At 47.1% G+C, this 21,460-nt stretch overlaps 1 protein-coding gene and 1 non-coding gene across 4 annotated transcripts in view; one reads left to right on the forward strand and one right to left on the reverse strand.

Annotated features, from left to right (window-relative positions):
- CLIC5 (chloride intracellular channel 5) overlaps positions 1–21,460 on the forward strand; it is a 171,281-nt gene that overhangs the window by 56,048 nt on the left and 93,773 nt on the right. Inside the window, exon 1 of one of the 3 annotated variants that reach the window (XM_029242194.1) lies at positions 7,440–7,851. The exons of the other annotated variants lie outside the window; for them this stretch is intronic. Within the exon in view, the coding sequence (XP_029098027.1) occupies positions 7,789–7,851 (63 nt within the window). The 5' untranslated portion in view covers positions 7,440–7,788. Of the gene's footprint in view, positions 1–7,439; positions 7,852–21,460 lie in introns of those variants that run through there. 3 annotated transcript variants of the gene reach the window in all.
- Positions 4,366–4,471, reverse strand: LOC114908168. Its single transcript, XR_003796865.1, has one exon. It is a non-coding gene; the product is annotated as a U6 spliceosomal RNA (small nuclear RNA).

The raw sequence follows: 21,460 nt of genomic DNA on the forward strand, positions 1-21,460 counted from the left end.
CTTTTCTCTGTATTTTTGTCAATTTCTGAACATATTTTTATTTTCATCTTATATCTTAGCTTATGAGCCTGAGAAGACTACATAGTGTTTTTATGAGGACTAGACCTTTAAAAATAATACTTTTAATTCATCTCAGGATGTGGCCTCTTTTTTAAAGTGCATCATTCTTTTGCTGAGATCTTATTTCTGTCATATGGACCATCTCTTGCCCATGGCCCTCTTAAGTTTATGCAGGTTCTAACTGCTGTGGATATAACTCTCTAGTTGCAAACATCAGAAAACCCAACTGAAGATGGTCTGAGCCAAAAAGAGATTTTACTGACCATCAGGACAGGAAATTCTAGGCACAAAGAGGTCCAGTCCCTGACAGAACATGGTCCTCCTCTCTCCATCTCTTGGCCCTTGTTTTCTCTCTGTTGGCTTTACTCTCAGTGAGACTCCATCTTAGCGGTGGCAAGATAGTGCAAGCAGCTCCAGGATCATATCCTAGTTTCTCCATAAGTCCAGCAGAAGGAAAAATTGTCTCTTTTCTGACAGAAGTCCCAGAATTGGATCTCATTGGATCCAAGTTGATTGTGTGTCCATTTTGAACCAATCACTGTGCTCAGAGGGATTCAGAGGCTCCCATTGGCCAACACGAGTCACCTACCCTCCCCTGAAACTCCACTTGAAGCTAACAGGCTGTGAATGGAGGAGGTGTAGAATCTTAAGGAAAATTAGGGGCCCCTTTAACAAAAAGAATGGATTCTAGTTGTCAATCATTATAACAACACCTAGCTTTTCCTTTCAGAACTGTAATCTGTTTGGTAATGGACATTTGCCCACTTCCCTCAAAACATTCTATATTCTGCTCCCACTTGTATAGATGCTGACTTTCCATCCCCAGTGTCCCTCACCTTGCTTCTTCTCCAACCCTCACTCTCTTTAACAGCACACCCTTTTTTGAGTTATTAAAGGCTGTCTCTGGTCAATTGGCAAAATGAACCTGTTGGCCAAAATAAAATCAGATGTGTGGGTAAGAGTAATATGGGTCAACAGTTGTTTTGGAATTTTGTTATATGTATTTACCTTGGACCAAGGTTTTTTAAGTGCATTTGTGTAATAGTTGTGTTTTTATGTGATCTTGCTGTGACTGAAGTATGAGCTTTGCCATTAAGTGAGGACAGTCACCAGAGTAGTAAACTCTGTCAAAAATGCATGGTGATGCAACAGAACATGACCTGAGATCACTTTTCTCTTGCCTTTTGTCTCCGTGGTTTTCCTTTCTCTAGGGGCTGGGTATTTTTTGGGGGGGGGGAGTACGCGGGCCTCTCACTGTTGTGCCCTCCCCAGGTGCGGAGCACAGGCTCCGGACGCGCAGGCCCAGAGGCCATGGCTCACGGGCCCAGCCGCTCCATGGCATGTGGGATCTTCCCGGACCGGGACACGAACCCGTGTCCCCTGCATCGGCAGGCGGACTCTCAACCACTGTTCCACCAGGGAAGCCCGGGGCTGGGTATTTTTTATTTTTGATGTGCTACTTCTTGGTCCCGATTTCTTTTTTCAGCTTATCTCTGGCTGTCTCTTAGGGTTCCAGAGTCCCCAAATCCAGTCACTCCTTATCTAAGACCAGCCATTCACTGATCCTACCAATTCAATAAGCAATTTCTAAGTCTCTATCAGCATCTCAACCTCGTCCAGCCACGTCCTACTTCACATACACAGTAAATCCTGGTGGTTACGAAAATAGGCTTTAATGATGGAGAGACTTGGGTCAGAATACCAGCTGTGTTGTTTATAATTATCTATGTGACCTTGGGCAAGTTACTTAACCTCTTTAAGTCTTAGCTTCCTCATTTGCAAAATGAGACTAATAGCACCTGCCTTGGGTTATTATGAAGATGAAGCAAGCTAATAAGAGATTCAGAGTTCCCACACATGGTGGCCTCTTAGTAAATGTGAACTATTATTTTTGTTACAGAACCCTTTCCTGTGTTTCAGTTCAAAGCTAGAATACTTATAAAGACTTCACACTGTAATGTCCATTTCACTAATACCAGCCTTTGAGAGATATGAGTACAGAAGTCCAAGAGGAAGAAGAGGCTGTGAATAAAATAGGTGCCAGTTATCTATTCACTGATTCCATCAATCTTTATTCAATGAGCATGTACACTGTACTGGGAATATTATCAGTTTGTTTGCAGGTTTATAGCCGGGGGCCATTACATTCTGTGGGTTGTGCAAAAGAGACATAAAACTGGATTCCTCTCCTCAAGGAGCTTTCACTCTTGTGAGAAAGACATGACTCAATACTTGAAGGAATTCCATGAAGAAATAATACAGGAGCTAAATCTGCTCATTGTCAGGAAGTGATATGCACACTGCATGTTCTCAGAGGGTTCTAGAAAGAGCATGCCATCCCCAAAACTCTAGTGGAGTAATGAGTGAATCAGTGGGATGAGTGACAGTTGTTGACAAGGACCCCTGGCTTCAGTCCAGCCTACTCCCTGGCCTCTCCCTTTGCTGAGCACAAGTAGGCACTCTGTCTGCTAGGACAGAGATCACTGGCGATGTTGAGCACGCCCAAGAGCACATTAGTTTATGAAGGAATAGAATTAGCAACCCACCCCGTCCTCCTCAGGGCCCGACCTGTGACCTCATGCAGGTGGAAGCCCTCATCTCTCTGTGCCTACCCTCCCTTGATCCTCCTTCAGAGACACAATATGACTGGTGCTTCTGCGGCTGTCATCAAAATCTGCCAGTCTCCTCAGCTTGAACCTGAAGCCCTCGAGCTTGTCCAAGAGATCCTCTGCAGAGAATGTAAGGGTTGAACAACCTGACTCCTATATAAATAGCTACCTTGGGCAGAATGAGCGGATTCAACTAAATACCATTAGGTACATAAAAGTTAGAGCCTATAACTAAATGATATACTCTGGTACTGTGTAAGGTGAACATTTTTGGAAAATTTCCTTATAAGGATCATCATTGTTTCATGATGATATATTCTTTTTCTCTCGTAAATATAGCGAGAAGTTTATTAATTTTATCGATGTTTTACAAGAACCAGTTTCTGGTTTCATTGATTTTCTCCATTGTTTTATCTTTTTTTCAATTTCATTAATTTCTGTGCTTATATTTATTATTTTACTCCTTCTTCTTGCTTTGTGTTTAGCTGGCTCTTCTTTTTCTAATTTTTTTAAGGTGGAAGCTTAGATTATTGATTTGGGACCTTTATTCTTTTCTCAAAAGAACACTTTACTTATAAATTTCTTCCTAGGTGCTGCATTAGCTGCATCTCACAAATTTTGGTATGTTCTCTGTTCATTTGTATTTAGTTCAAACTATTTTCTAATTATCCTTGAGGCCTCTTTGTTAACAAGTGAATTTCTTAAACTGTATTGCTTAATTGCCAAACATTTAGGGGTTTTCCATATATCTTTATTATTGGTCTAATTGATTCTGTTATAGTCAGAGAATATATGTTGTACGATTTCATTCTTTTAAAAATAATAAGGTTTATTGTGTAACCCAGAATATGGTCTATTTTTGTCTATTTTGTTGAATGTTCCGTGTGTCTATTTTGGTGAATGTTCTGTGTGTACTTGCAAATAGTGTGTATTCTGTTGTTTGGGTGGGATATTGTATAAATGTTTATTAGATCAAATTGTTTGATAGTATTACTTATGTCTTCTATACTCTTGCTGATTTTTTTGTCTTCTTGTGCTATCAATTTCTAACAAAGGAGTGCTGTAGTCTCCAAATGTAATTGCCTATTTGTCTTTTTCTTCTTTCAGTGCTATCGCTTTTGCTTCATGTATGTTGTAGCTCTGTTATTAGGTACATACACATTTGGGGTTGTTATAGCTTCTTGATGAGTTGGCTCTTTTAACATTATGTAATACCCGTCTCTTTATTCATGATGATTTCCTTTTTCTGGAGTCTGTTTTGTTTGGTGTTAATATGGTGACTAACTTTCTTTTGATTAGCATTTGCATGGCATTTTTCCTCATCTTTTTACTTTATCTATATCGTTATGTTTGAAGTGAGATTCTGTAATGTGCCATTTATTAGTTTTCTGTTTGCCCTCTTTTTCCCCCTTTTAGATTATTTGAATGTTTCTTGTCATGACATTTTAATTCACATATTGGTTTTTAAGCTATACTCTGTGTAACTTTTACAGCTGTTGTTTAGGAGTGGTTGCCATATGCATACCTAACTTTTCTCAATCTGCTTAGAGTCTATAGGTCACCACTTCCAGTAAAGTATAGAACCATGACACCTATATAAATCCCTTTGCCTTCACCCTTTATGTCATATCATTAAATCTGAATATATTGAAAATCCAATCACATATGTTATAATTTCCTATTTCAACGATCATACAAAAATATGGGTGTTGCACAGATGCGCATGTCATCCTTTCATTGGGGCCATTCTAATCTTTGCTGTATTGTTCTAATTTTAGTATGTGTGCTGCTAAAGTGAGCACTGAATATGTTTTTGAAGTGCTTTCCTAATAAGGATTTATCCAAAACTTGCAACAAGTTTGTGAAACTATGATTATTAGAAGTACAGTCTATATGATCAGGGAAGTGTTTTTCTCTGAAGAAAGCTAGAATTGCTTAACCAATTATGCTTTGACATGAAAGGGTACAAAATAAGGTCTTTTTTATCATGAACTAAAACAGAATGTGGAAATAAAAACTAGAAATATGCACAGAAATATTTTATAACCAAAGAAGAAATTTTTTTTTGCAAAATGAAAGTTTATAATATCAAAACTATCAGTTATCTGCAGAGATGTCCAAATGGGAGGTATTATCTAGAAATTAAAAGGGAACTGTTCCTTTTTTCAGTAAGTGGTAGATCTTTGAAGAAGATGAAATAAAAACTAACTCTGCTAGGTTTGGGGTTAGGGAAAGTAGAGGTCATACCACACGTTATTTAGCTCATAGCCAAGAAAATAATCACATGTGTAAAGCATCTTTCATTCATTCAAAAAAACAAAAACCCTCAAAGGCACTTTGGCATATAATTTTATTTACCTCTTTCACATTGCTATTGTGAATATTGTCCACTGTCCAGAGCAGGAAAGTGATGAGTCTGTGCGGCATGCAGCGAACGTAGCAGTCTCCCTCTGTAACCTTGTCCTTCCCGGAGTATGCGGTCATTGGCTTGGAATGTACAGCTATGAAGGTGACTGCTTCTCTAAAGGCTTTGGTGATGTAAGCCAGAAACCAAAGAGGAGGAGAGCAGTTAAGCCTGACCTTGATGAAGCTATAGCGTACCATGAGGGTTGCAAGTTAGGCTTGGTGACTGTTTTCTACAGTGAATAGGAGACATTTGCACTTGGAGTTTATGGGGAAACAGCCTGCCATAAAGGGCGGTCAGGATACCTTGCCATTTTCTCTGCCTATCAGATGCCTGACTATTCAGGAAGGTTCAGCTGTAGTGCCTTCTGCTCTAGGAGGTCTTTCTTTCCGGCCACTCCAACTGTGGTGAATAATCTCTCTAGGTGCTGACTTATGTAGCCCCTCCATGTGCCATGTGTGGCAGCCCTAGTCTTCCTCTCACGGGACTATTCTCCTGAAATAGATTTTAATCTACATTAAGACCAGGGCAGTGCCTTTGTTTCCCCAAAGTGCCTGAAGTTTGAGAGAGGCAGTTAGTAGAGTCGTTAAAAGCATGGGTTTAGTCTGTCTGAGTTCAACTCCTGATTCCACCATTTCCTAGCTGCATGACTAGGGGCAAGTTACTTAAATAACTCTATGCCTCACTTTCCCCACTTGTAAAATTGGGATACTAACACTATCTGTAAAGATTAAATAAGTTAAGACATGCAGAGTGCTTAGCATTTTTTTGCCTGGTACCTAGTAAGTACTGTCACTTATTTTTATTAAGTGATTACTTTTTTTTCTTAGAAAGCTGTGGAACAAATATATATTTGTAAGTAAGGCAAGAAAGAGCACAGACAAGCGCAGCTAAAGAGAAGGCAAAGAACACAAATAGAAGTTGACCAGATACCAGATGCGAAAGACTTAGCACCTTTTTTAAAAGAAATGGAGTTTGGGAATGTAAACTGGTACAGCCACTTTGGAAAACTGTCTGGCAATTTTTTTTTTTTTTTCTTTGCGGTACGCGGGCCTCTCACTGTCGTGGCCTCTCCCGTTGCGGAGCACAGGCTCCGGACGCGCAGGCCCAGCGGCCACGGCTCACGGGCGCAGCCGCTCCGCGGCATGTGGGATCTTCCCGGACCGGGGCACGAACCCGCGTCCCCTGCATCGGCAGGTGGACTCTCAACCACTGCGCCACCAGGGAAGCCCCATAGCAATGTTTATTCAAGAACATTCTAATAGTCTAGAACCAAGCAATTCCATTCCTGAGTATATAGGCAACAGAAAAGTGTCCACGTATCGTGAAAGGATTTTTATAGAATGTTCATAGCAGCCCCATGGTAGTCATTAACTGGAAACTATGCAGATGTCCATCAACAGAAGAATCGATAAATAAATTACGGCAATAAAAATGGGTGGTTTCCAACTACACACAGCAGAATGGATGAATCTCACCAACGTACTGGTGAGCAAAGGGAGCCAGACACGGAGGAGAATATACTACGTTTATTATAAGATTCCAGGCAAAACTACCCGGTGCTGTTACAAGTCTCACCCCAGGTGGGTGAGAGCCTTGGAGAGAGAGGAGAGCTAGAGAGGAGAGATCAGAATGAGCTTTTGGGCGGGTAGCTAACATTTTACCTCTTCGTCTGGTGCTGGTTTCATGGATGGGTTCAGCTTGTGAAAACTTATTTAACTGTCCACTTACAATATGTGCATTTTTTGCCCCATGCGTGTATTATCCTTCACTAAACAAACAAACAAAAAAAACAAAAAAGAGAAAATAAGTAAAATAAGAGTAGAAAAGAAAGAAAAAAGAAGAGAATGCAAAAGACAAAATGAAAGGAAGAGGAAGAAAACCAGCCCAGAAGGTTACACATCACCCCCTGCCCATCCCTGCCTCCCCCTGCCCCCAGCCCTACTCTATTGATCCCGCACGAGGATGGCGAATGCATGGTTTTCAGGGTCCTTCCGTTCTCTTCCGCGCTACCCGCAGCCCCTCCCCACTCTGAGCATCCCTAAGGCAAGAAGGGGCTTTCCTCGTGGGTAACGCTGCTAAGAGAGTAACTTGGAGGAACTGATGCTTCGTTAATGAACGTAAAGCTTAAAGCCATCTTCCCTTTCTCTCTCTTCTCTTCTGTTCTCTTCTCTTCTCTTCTCTCATCCTCTCCATCCCCCCACTCCCATCCCCCTTTACCTTTCTCAGGGCATCCTCCTACCCCAGTGGCGGTGCCGCCCGGCCGGTCTGCACGCGCCCCGCAGGGCCTGGGGTGCGGGCGGGGGCCGCGCTCGCGGGGAGCCCCTCCCGCCCGCCGGGGCTGACCCCGCCCCGCGGCGCCGGCTATTTTGGGCGCGGGCGGCGACCGCGGGATCGCTGCCGGGCGCGGATCCGGTGACACCTCTCAGCGCGCGGCACTTGTTGCTCTCAGGACCTGCGGGCCATCCCTGAGCCCACCTTTCTCCCTCGCCGCCCCCTGTCCCCTCCTGGCTTCTCTCCTTTCCGTGCGATCGCCCGGGACACCGATCTCTCAGGCACCGCTGTCACCGGCTGGAGAAATAGATTAAAGGAAATAAACTCCCTCCCCAGGGGGCCCAGCCGGGCAGCAGCAGCGGCAGGAGCTGGAGCGCTGGCCCGGGCGCCGCAGAGGTGGCGCCTCCCCGGCCCGGGACGCTGGCCCCGGGCGCCGACGGCATGACGGACGCGGCGACGGCTAACGGGGACGACAGGGACCCCGAGATCGAACTCTTCGTGAAGGTAGGTCGGCGTCCCGGCGTCGCGGCTCACGTGCCCGGGCGCTGAGCGCTCTGGGACGCGGACCTTCCCCAGGGAGCGCAGCCCAGCCCTGACGGTCCCTTGGGTGGCCTTTCTGTTGCTTCGGGGCTCCCGGGAGGGATGGAGTCAGGTGCAGTCTGGCAGGTGGCTGTCTTCTCGGGGAGTCTGCTAGGCAGTTTGTCAAACCCGCCGCAGGACCAGCCGTCACCCTACCCCGGCGCGATTTTGGCCTGCCCTGAAGGGCATCTCCAGGTGCAGGGAGATGGCAGGAACCTGGCTGGACCCCTGAAGCTTTCTTCTAAAGTTGCGGGGTGAGGGGAAGGAAGAGGGAGAAAAGAAAGCATTACTACTAATATGACCTTTGGCAAAGCAAAAATAACATTTCTTAAAATCCCCCTTTTCTCTTTTACTCAGTGCTATTAAAAGAAAAGCAAAAGGAAACAAAGACGTTTTCCTGCTCTGTGACCGGCAAAGCAGAAACCAAACACTCCACTCTCCCACATTATTGTAATTGTCATAATTATGCTTCCGCGGGGTTGTAGCAGGAAAGGCTAAGGGTAACCTGGGGCAGACTGGGAGGAAGGGGCCCAGGGGAAAAAATTAAATTAAGTTGCCTTGCTCCCTGGGCAGAGACGGGCTAACATCCAAACCTGCTGCACTTCCTTTGCAACCTGGAGGGGGAAGGATGGAGGCCGAGGCAGCGTCTCCCGGTCCTCGAGCTTAATAAGAAAGAAACATTTGATAGGTCTTCGTGCAGCAGAAGCGGGGAAACCTGAGGCGCAGGGAAGTTGCCTCCGGGGCGGTGCAGAGTCGCCAGAACTTGGGGGAGGGGGCGTCGGCTGGCTGCCTGAGCTCAGAGACCTTTCACAAAAGGGAAAAACCCGCAGAATGCAGTTTCCCTAGACATATACAGGTAACTGAGAAGGGAAGAGAGCTTGGTGCCTGTCAGGGGCCTCCTGGCTGAATTTAAAAGGCATATATATTCCTCAGGGATGGGGAATATACACGTCTTTTAAATTTGTTTTGGCCAAAGGATCCTTATCTAATACAAACTAATTAAACAAATAGAGTTTCACAGAAAGTATAAGATCTATATGACCTTTTGGTTTTTGGTACCTTTTGTCACCTAAAAAGTGACATACCTTACACTTGGAAATTGCTCTGTCTCAGTTGGTCCAGCCTACCACGAAGCTTTGTTAAATTTTTTCGGCTGGAGTTTTTCATTTTGGAGAGTTATTTTTCAAAATTATCCATAGATATTACATTTGTTTTTTAGTGAGACTTACTTTCCTCAACCTGTTTCTCTCCCCCCAAATGAGGCTTCTGTCTCCCTCATTTGGTTTCTGGGACCCCTCTGGGAGGATTTCTAGGCTCTCTGGCAGACCAGGTAATGAAAGAGGTCATGTCCTCCCAGGCTGGGCAGTGTTGGACACAGGGCCCGGCAGGTCTGCCCTGACCCCCAGCGTCCAAGCCTGAGGTCTAGGGAGTGAATACGGAGAGCTTTTACAGAGCAAGGAGTCTTGCTGTTCTTCTTGAGGAAAGCTATTCTAGGACTTTCTCAGATTCCTTGGGAGCAGGTAGTTTCGCGGTGTCAAGTTCCTGAACGATATTTGAAACACAAATTGACTCTTTTAGAGCCAAAGGAGCCCTTTGCCCCGCTCCTAGGTGAGAAGACCATTCTACCTGCACCTTCTGAATTTCATGTTGGCAGCTTGGAGGGTTTCTCCATTTGTATAGAAAGCTCACTTCGCAGCCCCCAGTGCCCGCAAGAATTCTAAAGTACCCGTGTTGTCATTTGCTTTTTTTTCCCTAAAGGAAAGGAACCCATGAGAGCCAGGCAGGCCTTCTTGGTCAGCGCAGAAACCAGATTGATGAGGGAACAAAAAAATCAGATAGGAAAGCTCTTTTGATTCCCCCACCCCCCTTTTGAGCTTCTGGTCAGTAGTTATCATTTACAGGGACAAGTAAAGGCTGAAAAAAAATTGTGAAAATAAAGACACTGCCCAGGCTTTGAATGGTTTCCTGTTAGAGAAGCAATGTCCTGATTTATAGAATCAGGCATTTCCATAGTTTGCCGTGTCTCTTAGCTGTATGATTCCCATCAGAAGAAGGTCCTTCTTTTTTGTTTTTTAAAGAAGATGTTGGGAGTAGGAGTTTATTAATTAATTAATTAATTTTTGGCTGTGTTGGGTCTTCGTTTCTGTGTGAGGGCTTTCTCTAGTTGTGGCAAGCGGGGGCCACCCTTCGTCGTGGTGCGCGGGCCTCTCACTATGGCGGCCTCTCTTGTTGCGGAGCACAGGCTCCAGATTCGCAGGCTCAGTAGTTGTGGCTCACGGGCCTAGTTGCTCCGTGGCATGTGGGATCCTCCCAGACCAGGGCTCGAACCCGTGTCCCCTGCATTAGCAGACAGATTCTCAACCACTGCGCCACCAAGGAAGCCCAAGAAAGTCCTTCTTGTTGAAGGGGTCAGGTATCCGAGGTGATCTCTGCAGGCCCAGCGGGTTGGCTCCTAGGAAGCCTCCCAGGCAGGCTTGCCTCACCCAGTTAAGAGTTGTGATGTGGTCATCTTCAACAGAAGGGGACACCCTCCCCCCCGAACCTGGCCTGTCCCCTGGGTGTGTCATTCAAAACCTCCATAATCCAGAGAGTTTCAAGGACATACGACTCTGTGCCACGTCAACTGATACTCATCTGTTACTACTGCCGCTGCTAATAATAATACTAAACGGCAGCGTTTTAGGACTTCGGGAGGGCATTCAAATACCTTATCTCATCAGATCCCCAGCATCCTTGTTCGTGAGCCTTGGTTCACTCAGGAAAAGTGATGTAAACAAATAAATGTGGCTCCCAGGGACCTCTTGAGACGTGATGCTGTCAGAGCACTTGGCAAGCGGCCGTTTGCTCTCCCTGTAACAACCTCAGGAACGAACGATGATGATTTGTCCCGTTTCATGGTTGAAGAACTCAGGTGCTCAGGGAGCGTATGAGAAACGCCCAGAAGTAGATGGCAGTAAAGAGCATTCAGACCCAGTCCTCAGCTAGCAGTTTAGACTCTAAATTTCTTCCTCTTTTCCAAACACCCATATGTCAGGTCTTGCACCTTCTTTTGCCAAGTCAGGCTTTCAAGTGTTTCCAAGAGGACACTTCCTGGCAACTTACTAGTCCATTCTAATGTGGTCATAAAACGCTGTCAAAGCTCCTGCCCAGCCCTGCTCTGTACTTCAAGTCTCTCCCGTCCAGGGAACTTTCTAATGGGGATGTTTAAGAGATCACAGAGGTTTGAGGAGGTCAGCTCTGATTCTCATTTCCCAACTAATGTGGATGGGGAAGAGGAGACAGAGACCTGGGTTCAGATCTTGTCTCTGCCTCTCATTTGTCGAGTGACTCTGAACAAGTTCAGAGTGTATGAACAAGTGTATGAGTCTCAATACACCCCTCTTAAAACAAGAGGGTGGTTACAAATAAGGTGCCCGTATCTTGAACTGTCCAAACCAAGACACTTCTGAGAGAGAAAGGAGGTGCTACCAATGGTTAGGAACAGGTGTCACCGATGTTGTGCAGGACATGTGGCCACCCTGGTTATGAAAATACCTCCCCCACAGACTGGCTGTGAGGATGCCACAGGAACAAATAGAGGAAAGCATTTTGTAAATTGGAAATTGCCATGAACACATTGACTTCGATAAGGATATGAGTTTCATGGCCGATAGAACCTTTCTTGATCTGCAGGTCCCTGATCTGCCTTAGAGAACAATGGCCTGGCTGATTCCTCACTCGCAGGGCTATTTTGAGAATAAATGAGATCATACGCAGCTGGGACTTTGATCACAAAGGGAGGACAACAGGTTAGAGTTGATAGTGGCAGTGAGTGTGGTTTATTGAAAGAAAAAAGAGCACGGAAATAAAAGCAAAACAGAAAGTGATTTGGGAAGACAAATACAGGATGTACTGCATAGTTAGATCTCCATCTGTGTCGACTCCCTCACCCACGGTGCCACCCCTAGACCCTGGAGGTAGAAAGCCACCAAAGTGAAGTGATGATGGTGTACCAGTTGGCAACAAGTGTCTCTTGGGGCCAAGGGTGTGAGTTTCAACAGAAACCAGTGGTTCTCAACTTTGGCTACATATTCAAATCATTTGGGGGAGATTTTAAAACTCCTGATGCCAGGCTTCTCCCCAGGTCAATTACAGCAGAGTTTCTGTGGGTGGGACCCAGAAGTGGTATTTTTTACCACACCCCCAGGTGACTTCGGCGTGCAGCTCTGGTGGAGAGCCACTGAGTCCTCATCAGAGGCGGGTCCCGAGGCAGTCAGCTTTGCCACAGCTGAACTAGGCGGCCTTGTTAGTGCAGATGAATGTCTAGAACTTCTAACAGCCTCTGGGCATCGTGATCATCCCGATCAGGAGCATTGTTGGTAGAGAGCTTGCAGCCAACCGGTGCTCCGTGAACAGATGCTGACGGACTATAAAGCCCTATCTGCAGGACTCCAGAACAATCCGTGCATGGGGTCGGTCTAGTAAATGATCATCAATTCAGCCTGGGGGAAACAGAACGGAGTCCTGCTGTTTGTCTGATGGAAATGACTAGTCTTTTCATTTACTGAGTGATGCGAAAGGCTCTGACAGTGGTGCAGAGCACCAGTCAAGACGTGGTGACCCGTGGTGTGGTCATCTGACTTCCAGAACAGGCAGGATCAAATCTTCTTGTGCTGCCTCTCAGACCCCAGCTGCCCACTGGCTGCCTGGTCACCTGCCCAAGCATGGGTTTATCAGGTTTTGAAGCTCCTTTTATCACATTATGCCACTGTTTTTCTTTCCCACTACCTCCTGGTTTTGATCTTCGGTCAATAATCCAATACACCAATTCATCTGCCCTGCTGTGTCAGCGAGTGCATCCTTACCTGGTAACACACCCATGGGAGTGCTAGTGTCAAAGGGTAACTCATACACGTCCCAGGTTCCCTGGCAGGTGGTGGGAGTGAGGACTGAGGGTCTCAAGATGCTAAAGCCCACAAGCCAGTGGTGTCAGGTCCTGCCTCCCTGCCGACTTGTACTGTTTCTCTGGGTGTTTGGTGGCTCTCTCCACCCAGGGCAAAGAGCCCATCAATTTAGACAGTCAGGTCAAAAGCTTTCCATTCTTGGTTCCTTTTGAGATTCCAGATGCTGGGCCCATGTGAGTGGTGACAGGAGGTGTAGTAGAAAAGTGCAGTTTTCGGTGTCAGACTGAGGGTCGTCTGCTGTGTGAGCTAGGACAGGCTGCTTGACCTCTCTGGGCCACAGTTTTCTTACCACTGCAGTACTGATAATGGCAATACCTATTTCCTGGGGTGGGTGTGAGCACTGAATGAGCTGTGTATGAATCTGGGGTCTAAGTAAAGCTTCCTCTGCAGGCCCAGTATAGCCCAAAAAGTGAGAAGCCAAGCCTTTGCTTGTCCCTTCCTTGATGTGTCCCAGAACTCAGACACTCAGTCCTATGTTCTGCTGCCTCGTTGCTGGAGCCGGGACAAAGGCCTCTGGGAGCCCGAGCACAGGGCAGCTGTCTCTGGATCTGATCGCCTCCCACAGGGCTGCTGCTTCAGGAGCTGGAGTCCCCCACAGGCCACTGTCTGAAGTAATGTAACCACAGGGAGAGTGTAGATCTCTGACCAATGGGTGGGTTCTTCCAACTCAAGGGATGTTGATTCCTCCTGTAGTTGCTCCCACATAGCTCGAGGGGCTGGACCAGCATGCATCAAACCACTGGGGGTGCCCCTCCCCTTTCAGCTCCATGGGGAAGATACTTCCGGGGTTTTATCCCCTTCTTGTCACTGGATGCCAGGTGGGGCCTCCCAGGCTCATCTGTAGGTGCTACAACTTTGACCCTTCAATAAGGAGAAGGCTCTGGAGTCCAGGTCCTTTAGTTCCAAGAGGACCCCTGGTAGATTTTCTCACTTGCTTGCAAACTTCAAGCTCTGCCTAGCCATAGTTACTCTCCTAGAAAACACACACACACATTTACATGTGTTATCTATCTGGACTATAGGAAAAACATAATAGACTCTCAATATCTGGTACCTTTAAAAACTGTTACCCGGGAGACATTCTCAGTTGTCTTTTTCATCGAAGCTGGGAGACCAGAAATAGTGAAGAGGCGAAGTGTTTAAAGCATGGGCTTCCTGAAGGTGTGTCTCCACCCCGGGGCATCTTAGATCTGACGCTGCTTGTGAGGGGTCAGCTCCAACTACCAAGGAAGTGTCTCTGCCAGCTCCCTGAGTGAGAATCTACTTTGCACACTCATATATTTATTCAAGGAGTATCTTAGTTCTGAGATGTGAAGTGCTTTAAGGATAAATAAGATAGATAATCTGCTGTCAGAACTAAAATGAATTCTTTCTGGTAAAAAGAAATGGAGTTTTTAACCTCTAAAACAAAGTCCCCTCTAGCTCTGTTAGCACGGGAAGTTTCTTTGAGTTATGTTTATTGCAGCGCTTATGGTGAACAATGGCTAGGCCACTGGCGCACAACCTTTGGGGCATGAAAAAGTCACTGCAAAGCTTTTTCATGTGGACTTGCCCAGCCCTGTCCCCAGAGATTCACATTCAGGAGGCGAGGTTGAGTCCCAGGCATCTACCCCTGGGTGATCCTGGGATTCATCAAAGATTGAGAACCACTGGCCTAGATCATGGGTAAGTAGGGTTGAACCTACCCAGTGGAGGATCCAAAGCGCAAGAGAAAGTCGACTCCCCACTGGAAGCGTGCATTTCCTGGGATGGAGGAGGCTGAGGCAGATATGCTTATTAGCATGAATCACCCCAGATTGACCCTAAATAAACCAGAAAAGGGAAGAAAGGAAAGCTTTTTTTTTTTTTTTTTTGGCAGTCCGTGGGCCTCTCACTGTTGTGGCCTCTCCCCTTGCGGAGCACAGGCTCTGGACGCGCAGGCTCAGCGGCCATGGCTCACGGGCCCAGCCGCTCTGCGGCATGTGGGATCTTCCCGGACCAGGGCACAAACCCGTGTCCCCTGCATCGGCAGGCGGACTCTCAACCACTGCGCCACCAGGGAAGCCCAGGAATGCTTTTGACCTTTCTTTTACACTTGTTTTTCTTCCTTTGTAATTTTTTTATGATATAGGTGTGACAAGTAATTTAAAAAGCTGGGCATGAAGGAAATATTAGTAAGATAAGAAATGTAGGGAGTTAAGAGATTAAAAACAATCCATCAATCAATTAACCAATTAACAAACATGTTTATGGAGCCACCTACTCTGTGCCAGGCTCAGTGAAAGCTGAAATCAGGGAGGGGAGATCAAAGAAGATGGGGTCTCAGCAGCCCATGAACTTGCAGCTGAGGGGTAAAAATGCCAACATGATGCCCTGTGAGTGGTAGGAAATGAAATGAGGGGAGCCGGTGAAGGGACCCATGTGGCTCAAATGAGGTCTCCAGGTCTAGTCTGCGGGGAGGTGGGGCCTGAGTTGTGCTCTGAAGAGTGATGAGAGTCACTGAGTTACTAGGAGCGGGCAAGCATGTCAGGTCCAGAAACAGTATGGAGATGAGGATGTGCTGGGCCCAGTGGGTATACGAGGTTGGCTGAAGGGAGTGGTATATGGAGGGCCACAGTTGGAAGTAAGATAGAAACACAGCAGTGGGAAGGGGTTTTGAATGGCAGGTAAGTGGTTTTTGTCCCCTGGTAAGTAATGGGGAGTTACCAGAGGGTTCTGCCCAGGGTAGGAGCTTGATTTGGTCCCTGCTTCGTTAGAATGGTTGCTATGCTATTTTGCACGATGTGGTGGGAAGATTAATGAATTAAAAGTAAGAAAACCTGGATTCCAGGCCTGGCTCTGCTACATATTGGTTGTGTGGCTTTCTTTAAGGCCAAGCTGCCTCTTCTGTAAGATGGCCTCCACAGTCATAAAATCATAGAATTTCTGATTGGGAAAAGCCTCTTAGAAGTCATCTGGTCTGACCCCCTCTTTTTTTTCTTTCTTTCTTTTTTTTTTTTTTTTTTGGGGTACACGGGCCTCTCACTGTTGTGGCCTCTCCCGTTGCGGAGCACAGGCTCCGGACGCGCAGGCTCAGCGGCCATGGCTCACGGGCCCAGCTGCTCCACGGCATGTGGGATCTTCCTGGACCGGGGCACGAACCCGCGTCCCCTGCATCGGCAGGCGGTCTCTCAACCGCTGTGCCACCAGGGAAGCCCTCCATGGCTTCTTTTTTTCTTTCTTTCTTTCTTTTTTTTCTGGTCTGACCCCCCTCTTGTCAGATAAATTCACAGTCTCACATTTCCGGTTACCTGCTATATGGGTTTAAGGAAGAGAAGCGAGAAGACGCGTGAGCTGCTGCTGTTTTTGCCTTTGCTCTTATGACTGTGTTCACGGTGATTATGAAGGAGAGCCTTGCAGCAGAGGCTGGGGAGGAGGCTCCTCCAGTGTTTGCTGCGGGGAGGCCACCATGAGCCCAAACTGGGGCTGAAAGGAGGAGTCTGCTGGGGAGGAGTGATGTGGATACAGAACGAGCACAGGCCTTGGAAGAAGCCTGTGCAAACACAGGAGGGAGGCCCGAGTTTAGGTTCATGGTCAGTTCACCTCTGGAGAGACTGGTTTCCAGGTCTGGAATGGTGATGCTATTGGTGGACCTGACCACTGTTGTCCAGGCTGTTGTGAATGGAGTGCAGATGAACGAACTGAGCTTCAGCTTTATGGTTCCTTTTAAACCTGGAAACCCTACGGATCTAGGATAGAAATAGAGCCGCGAGGAAGTGAGTTGTTGGTAATGAGACTAACCTTCTGGTTTTAGAACTGTTCTGTTTGAGGTGATGGCCCGCTAGTGGAGGGCAGATGGCCACTGGGGTGCTGGAAAACCAGAGCTAACAAAGAGAGAAAGGTCAGGCTAGGGGCGTGGATCTGAACTTGTGTTTCCTTCCTACCACCGTTGAAGGCATGGGTTCGGACAACGGAGCTTGGAGAAGGGGTAAAGAGGTAAGGACTGTGCTTTAGGAAATGTCCATTTGAGAGGGAGGAATGAGGCCCAGCAGGATTTAGCAAAGGTGATGAAGAAGCAGAGCGGTAGGAAATAAACATGATGTCCCAGACGGAGGAAACCATCGTATGGACGATGGCTTGTAGAGGCAAGGAGTGTCAGGAAGTGCCTAGAAGAACTAAGCATTTTACTGTTCTTTGGCAAAGCGTGTGAAGGGATGTGGGGAAGGCAGACAGATATATAAGTTTGGGTCGGATCATGAGGCAAACTGAGCGATTTGGGCTTTTATTTAAAATGCAGAAGATCGCATGTGTTACCTCCTGCTTGTGGGGCAATTATATTTTAAAAGCGAGGAAAGTGCTTAATAATCTGAACGTGGCGTGCCTGGCCCCTTTGTATCTAAGGAGAGGTATCCTGAAGTGGAGTTCATCACACTGTGTTTTGGGTGACCCCCAGGCTGTGGTGTGTAGAAGTTTGGTGCTGGTTACCCTATACCCTATACCAGTCTCTTCGGAGCTCAAGGTGATGCTTTCCACTTCAGTTTATCATTATTCTAGGCTAAGCGGGGAAGACTCAAGTATCAGACTGGATATAACACAAAAGGTGAAGGAGGGGAGGGTGTGTAGTGAATGGACGCCAACTGCGAACCCATTACCTAGAACGCAGAGGAAGTGAAAACCACGTCCCAATTAGTGTTGCTTAAAAACTCAGTTTGGGAGGTTGGCATGACAGCAGATAAAGACTTCTTGACTCAGCCCAAGGCTCTTCTCCCCTCACTGCCCACCTGTGTTTCCCAAAGCTGACAGGGAGCAGAGACCCAGGAAACACAGCAGGTGGGTGGTTGCAGGGAGGGGCAATCTCACCTGCCTTTTATTCATTTTCACATTTGGATTCTGTGGCGTTTTGTAGACATATCATAAAATCTAGCATCCACTCTGTCTTTGTTTTTTCGCCTTGGAAACCAAAGGAGCCATATGTCTGTGGTCCTTTATCACAAATGCCTCAGATTTTTCCTGTGGAGATAAAGGGTTCTGAGCAGGGCTGGACCACAGGGCTTTCGGGAGAGAAGGATGCCACGTGGGGAAGGTTACGTGACCTCTCCTCCTTGGAGTACTTTAGGAGTACGTCAGAGGTGTTAACTGTCTGGTGGGATTAGTATAAGGGTCAAATAAAATCAGAAACATGAACTCCTTTTGTAAACTAGAGTTTTCATTGTTTAAGTGTAGGGCATCGTATTGGTCAGTATGCACCCATCACCTTGTTCCCACAATAGCTCAGTGGAGGGTTTGGTGAACAATCTTCCTTCTTCTGGCTCCATCTGCCCTGTGGTCCTGCCACTCCCTAAGGCTGCCAACTCCTCTGCTGGACTCTGCTTTCGACCAGCACAGGGGGAAGGATGGAGCGTCATGGGGAAGAGGCGGAGGACCACATGGAAAGTGTGCATGGTCCCTGCCTGGAAGCAGCCAAGTCACTTCCAGCCTCTTTCCATAGTCCAGAACTCAAGTGTCATTGAGCTGTGTTTTCAGGAAAAGCGGAAGCAGGTTTGACAAACAACAAACCAGTCTCTACCGTAGAAATGATTTATTTCCTTGTTTCCTACCACTATGTCATCTCATCACTCCCTAGGACGGCATCCTGCCGACAGCCTCTCTCTTCTCCTGTCTGCCATGTTTGATACCATGAGCTTAATCTTCCTGGAATACTCTCTTTGTCATAGCCACTCCTCTACCTGCTAGATCGAGTTCCCCTGCTTCTACCTGACATTGAGGACACTCTAACCAGGCCTGCATTCCCTTTCCCAGCCTGATTTCCTATACTCCCTTAAAACGGTTCCTTATGTGTCCGTACAGTTTCGGAAGCATTTTCGAGTCTCATCTGATTTTATCCTCACACAGTCCCTTGGAGGAAGGAACAGGTTTAATCCTCATGACAGACAAGATGACTTTCTGGGGCCTGTTCTCTGGTTTCTTCTGCACAAGCTGAGGGAGAAACCTGGAGATCCTGACCCCAGACTTGAGTGATCTCAACCAGCACAGGGTGTCCCAGCCTCGCACGATCACATGATCTACCTGGGACGCTTTACAAATTCTGGCACACGCTTAGGAATCAGAGTCTTGTGGGGAGGAGGTCCCGGGCATCTGTAATTAACTAGTGCCCCAGGGATTCTGAGGCACAGTGCATTATGGGAACACTGCCCATGACTTAACAAGGACCCATGTGGATACCCTGAACCCAGAGAAGTGAGTCTGACAGTGGGAATGTGAAGGGCCGTGACACGCACTGGAGAGAAATCTGAGGGGCAGCGGGTCTTCCAGCTGCTCCCGGGTCACCTCAATGTACATTATATTCCAATCATCTTAAATATTGACCCTTGACTTTAGAACCTGCTCCATGGCCTTTGGAGTTAAAAAACAGTCATGGGCTTGTGTTTTCTGCACAGCTGTTCACCCCTATCCCCAGAATATAATGCGCTTGAAGTGGAAAATGTCGGGAATTGATGGGTGGGGGGGGATGTCAGGGGAAATAACGTGAGATAAACAGAGGGGAGCTGACCTGACTTACGAAGTAGAAAAATCAACCCTCATTCCCCAGTCCTCTTTGGTCCCATGAGTGTCTCTGCACTTTCAGAAGTCAGAGAATACGTTTGGAAACTGAATAACCATAGCCATGGCCCTGTGCTGGTCTGAATGCCTTGCTTATTTAGCTCCTTGAATTCTATGTGTGGGTCCTGTTATTACTCCCAAGTTACAGATGAGGAAAGTGAAGCTCAGAGAGACCGAGTCCACTGTCCAAGGCCACAGAGCTAGGACACGGTAGGACTAGGCTTTGGCCCCCATCCCCAGGCAATGGGATCTGTGCTCCCTGCTTTCTCATTGCACCCAGACCCTCCCAGCTGCGTGAAGAGGAAGTGCTCGTGCTGAGTCAAGAGACATTTTTTTAAATGGCCAGCTAGAGTGGGGTGCCCAAGGCTTCGCCTTTCCTTAGTTCTCCATAGGTGACAACAAATAGTCCACGGCCAAGTCAGATCTCTACACTTAGGCAAACCAGGCGATGACCAGACATGGAAGGTAGAGCCGCCTAGAGACCCACCTGTTCTCAAGTCTTCTTCCTATTTCTCTACCACTGTCAATCAATTCCCACACTTTGATGTCAATCAGTTCCCACCCTTTGCTCAGCCTCTTTGCTTTAAGGCCTGTCCCCCAGAGGTCCTTTTTAAAATGTGAGTGTTACCCAGGATGGGCTATACCTGGACACTGTAGCCCCTGCTTCCACGTTCGTTGGCTGGGATTGCTTTATCAGGTCAGGATGCAGGCGGAAGAGGATCCGAAGGAGGGGCAGAGAGAGAGAGGAGAACAGCTTGTGTACTGAGCTTGCTGTCTTTCAGGCCAGGAGTAGAGGTCATGCTTGCTGTGCGACCTGGGGGTAGCTACCCAAAGCGGACCCCATCCCCTTGCCAAGAGATGGCCATTGGCCAAAGTGCCTCAGGATTCTAGGGTAAGCTTTGAAACTCATCTTTGCAAGGATGGAACCCTTGGCTTGAAGGAAACCTGTGTTTATTCCAGTTACTCTGCCCCTACTCCATTACTAAGAACTAGACTCATTTAAAGAGGCACGATAGAGTCCTACAATAAAAATAATTACAGACAACTTGCCAGGGCCCTCTAAAGATGAAAAATAATACATCAAAATAAATTGAACAGTGTTACTTCTGGAATTCAGTGGATTCCATTGAGTCCTCACGGGATTCCAGCAGCTTCTGAGGAGCCTGGTGGTGCTTTTGTTCAGAGGACGTTGAGGCCCAGAGAGGGTAGGCTATTATATTGCCACACACAGCAGACTGAAGTCAGCAGGGAGAATAGAGCTATTGGCTGTGGTTCACTTTATGGGGGCCCAGCCTTACAGATGCTAGGCCCTTTCTGAATCATTCTGAGACACATGGCATAGTCAAAGGTAGCAAAGCGGTGGGAGGCTTTTCTAATAAATTCAGTTTTTTGAGCATCTCCTATGCACTAGACGTTGTGCTTGCCACTCCATTTAATTCAGTATCCCTGAGGCAGACATGCCATGGGGTGGGTACCTTGTGACTGATTTACAGATGGGAAATCTGGGACTTGGAAAAGTTAGAGCTTAACTTGGGGTCCCATGGAAAGTAGTAGAGCTAGGATTCAAAGCTAGGTCTGACTGACTACAAAACCACATCTTGTAACATATGTTAGTAATGAAAAATAACAAAATTCAAGTCAAACGTGCTTGCAATGCACTCTAACACGTGGTAGCTGTTGCATGAGGTCGACCAGGTGTCCAGCCCCTGGTCTGGAAGGGAATAAGGTACACAAGGCAGACACAGTCAGGCCTGGGCAGAACTTGCAGTCTGGGGTGGAGGGGTGGGCAGGGCAGCCACTGGGTATGCAGGAGGACTGGGACCCAAGGGCACATACAAGGCTGCAAGCAAGGACACCTGGTATTAGGAAGGCACTGAGCTGAGCTTTGTGGCATAGGCAGATAAGGGTTTGGGGTTCAGTTCAGGGGCAGGGTGTGAGGGGATACTCCCGGCTAAGCTGAGGCAAAGAAGGGGGATGAGGCCATCCACCTCTCCCCGCAACAGACCTGCTGCCAGGGCAGGTTCTGGAGGAGC

Source organism: Monodon monoceros, unplaced genomic scaffold (genome assembly GCF_005190385.1).
Source record: "Monodon monoceros isolate NGI ecotype Baffin Bay Population unplaced genomic scaffold, NGI_Narwhal_1 Super_Scaffold_3, whole genome shotgun sequence".
Classification (NCBI taxonomy): domain Eukaryota; kingdom Metazoa; phylum Chordata; class Mammalia; order Artiodactyla; family Monodontidae; genus Monodon; species Monodon monoceros.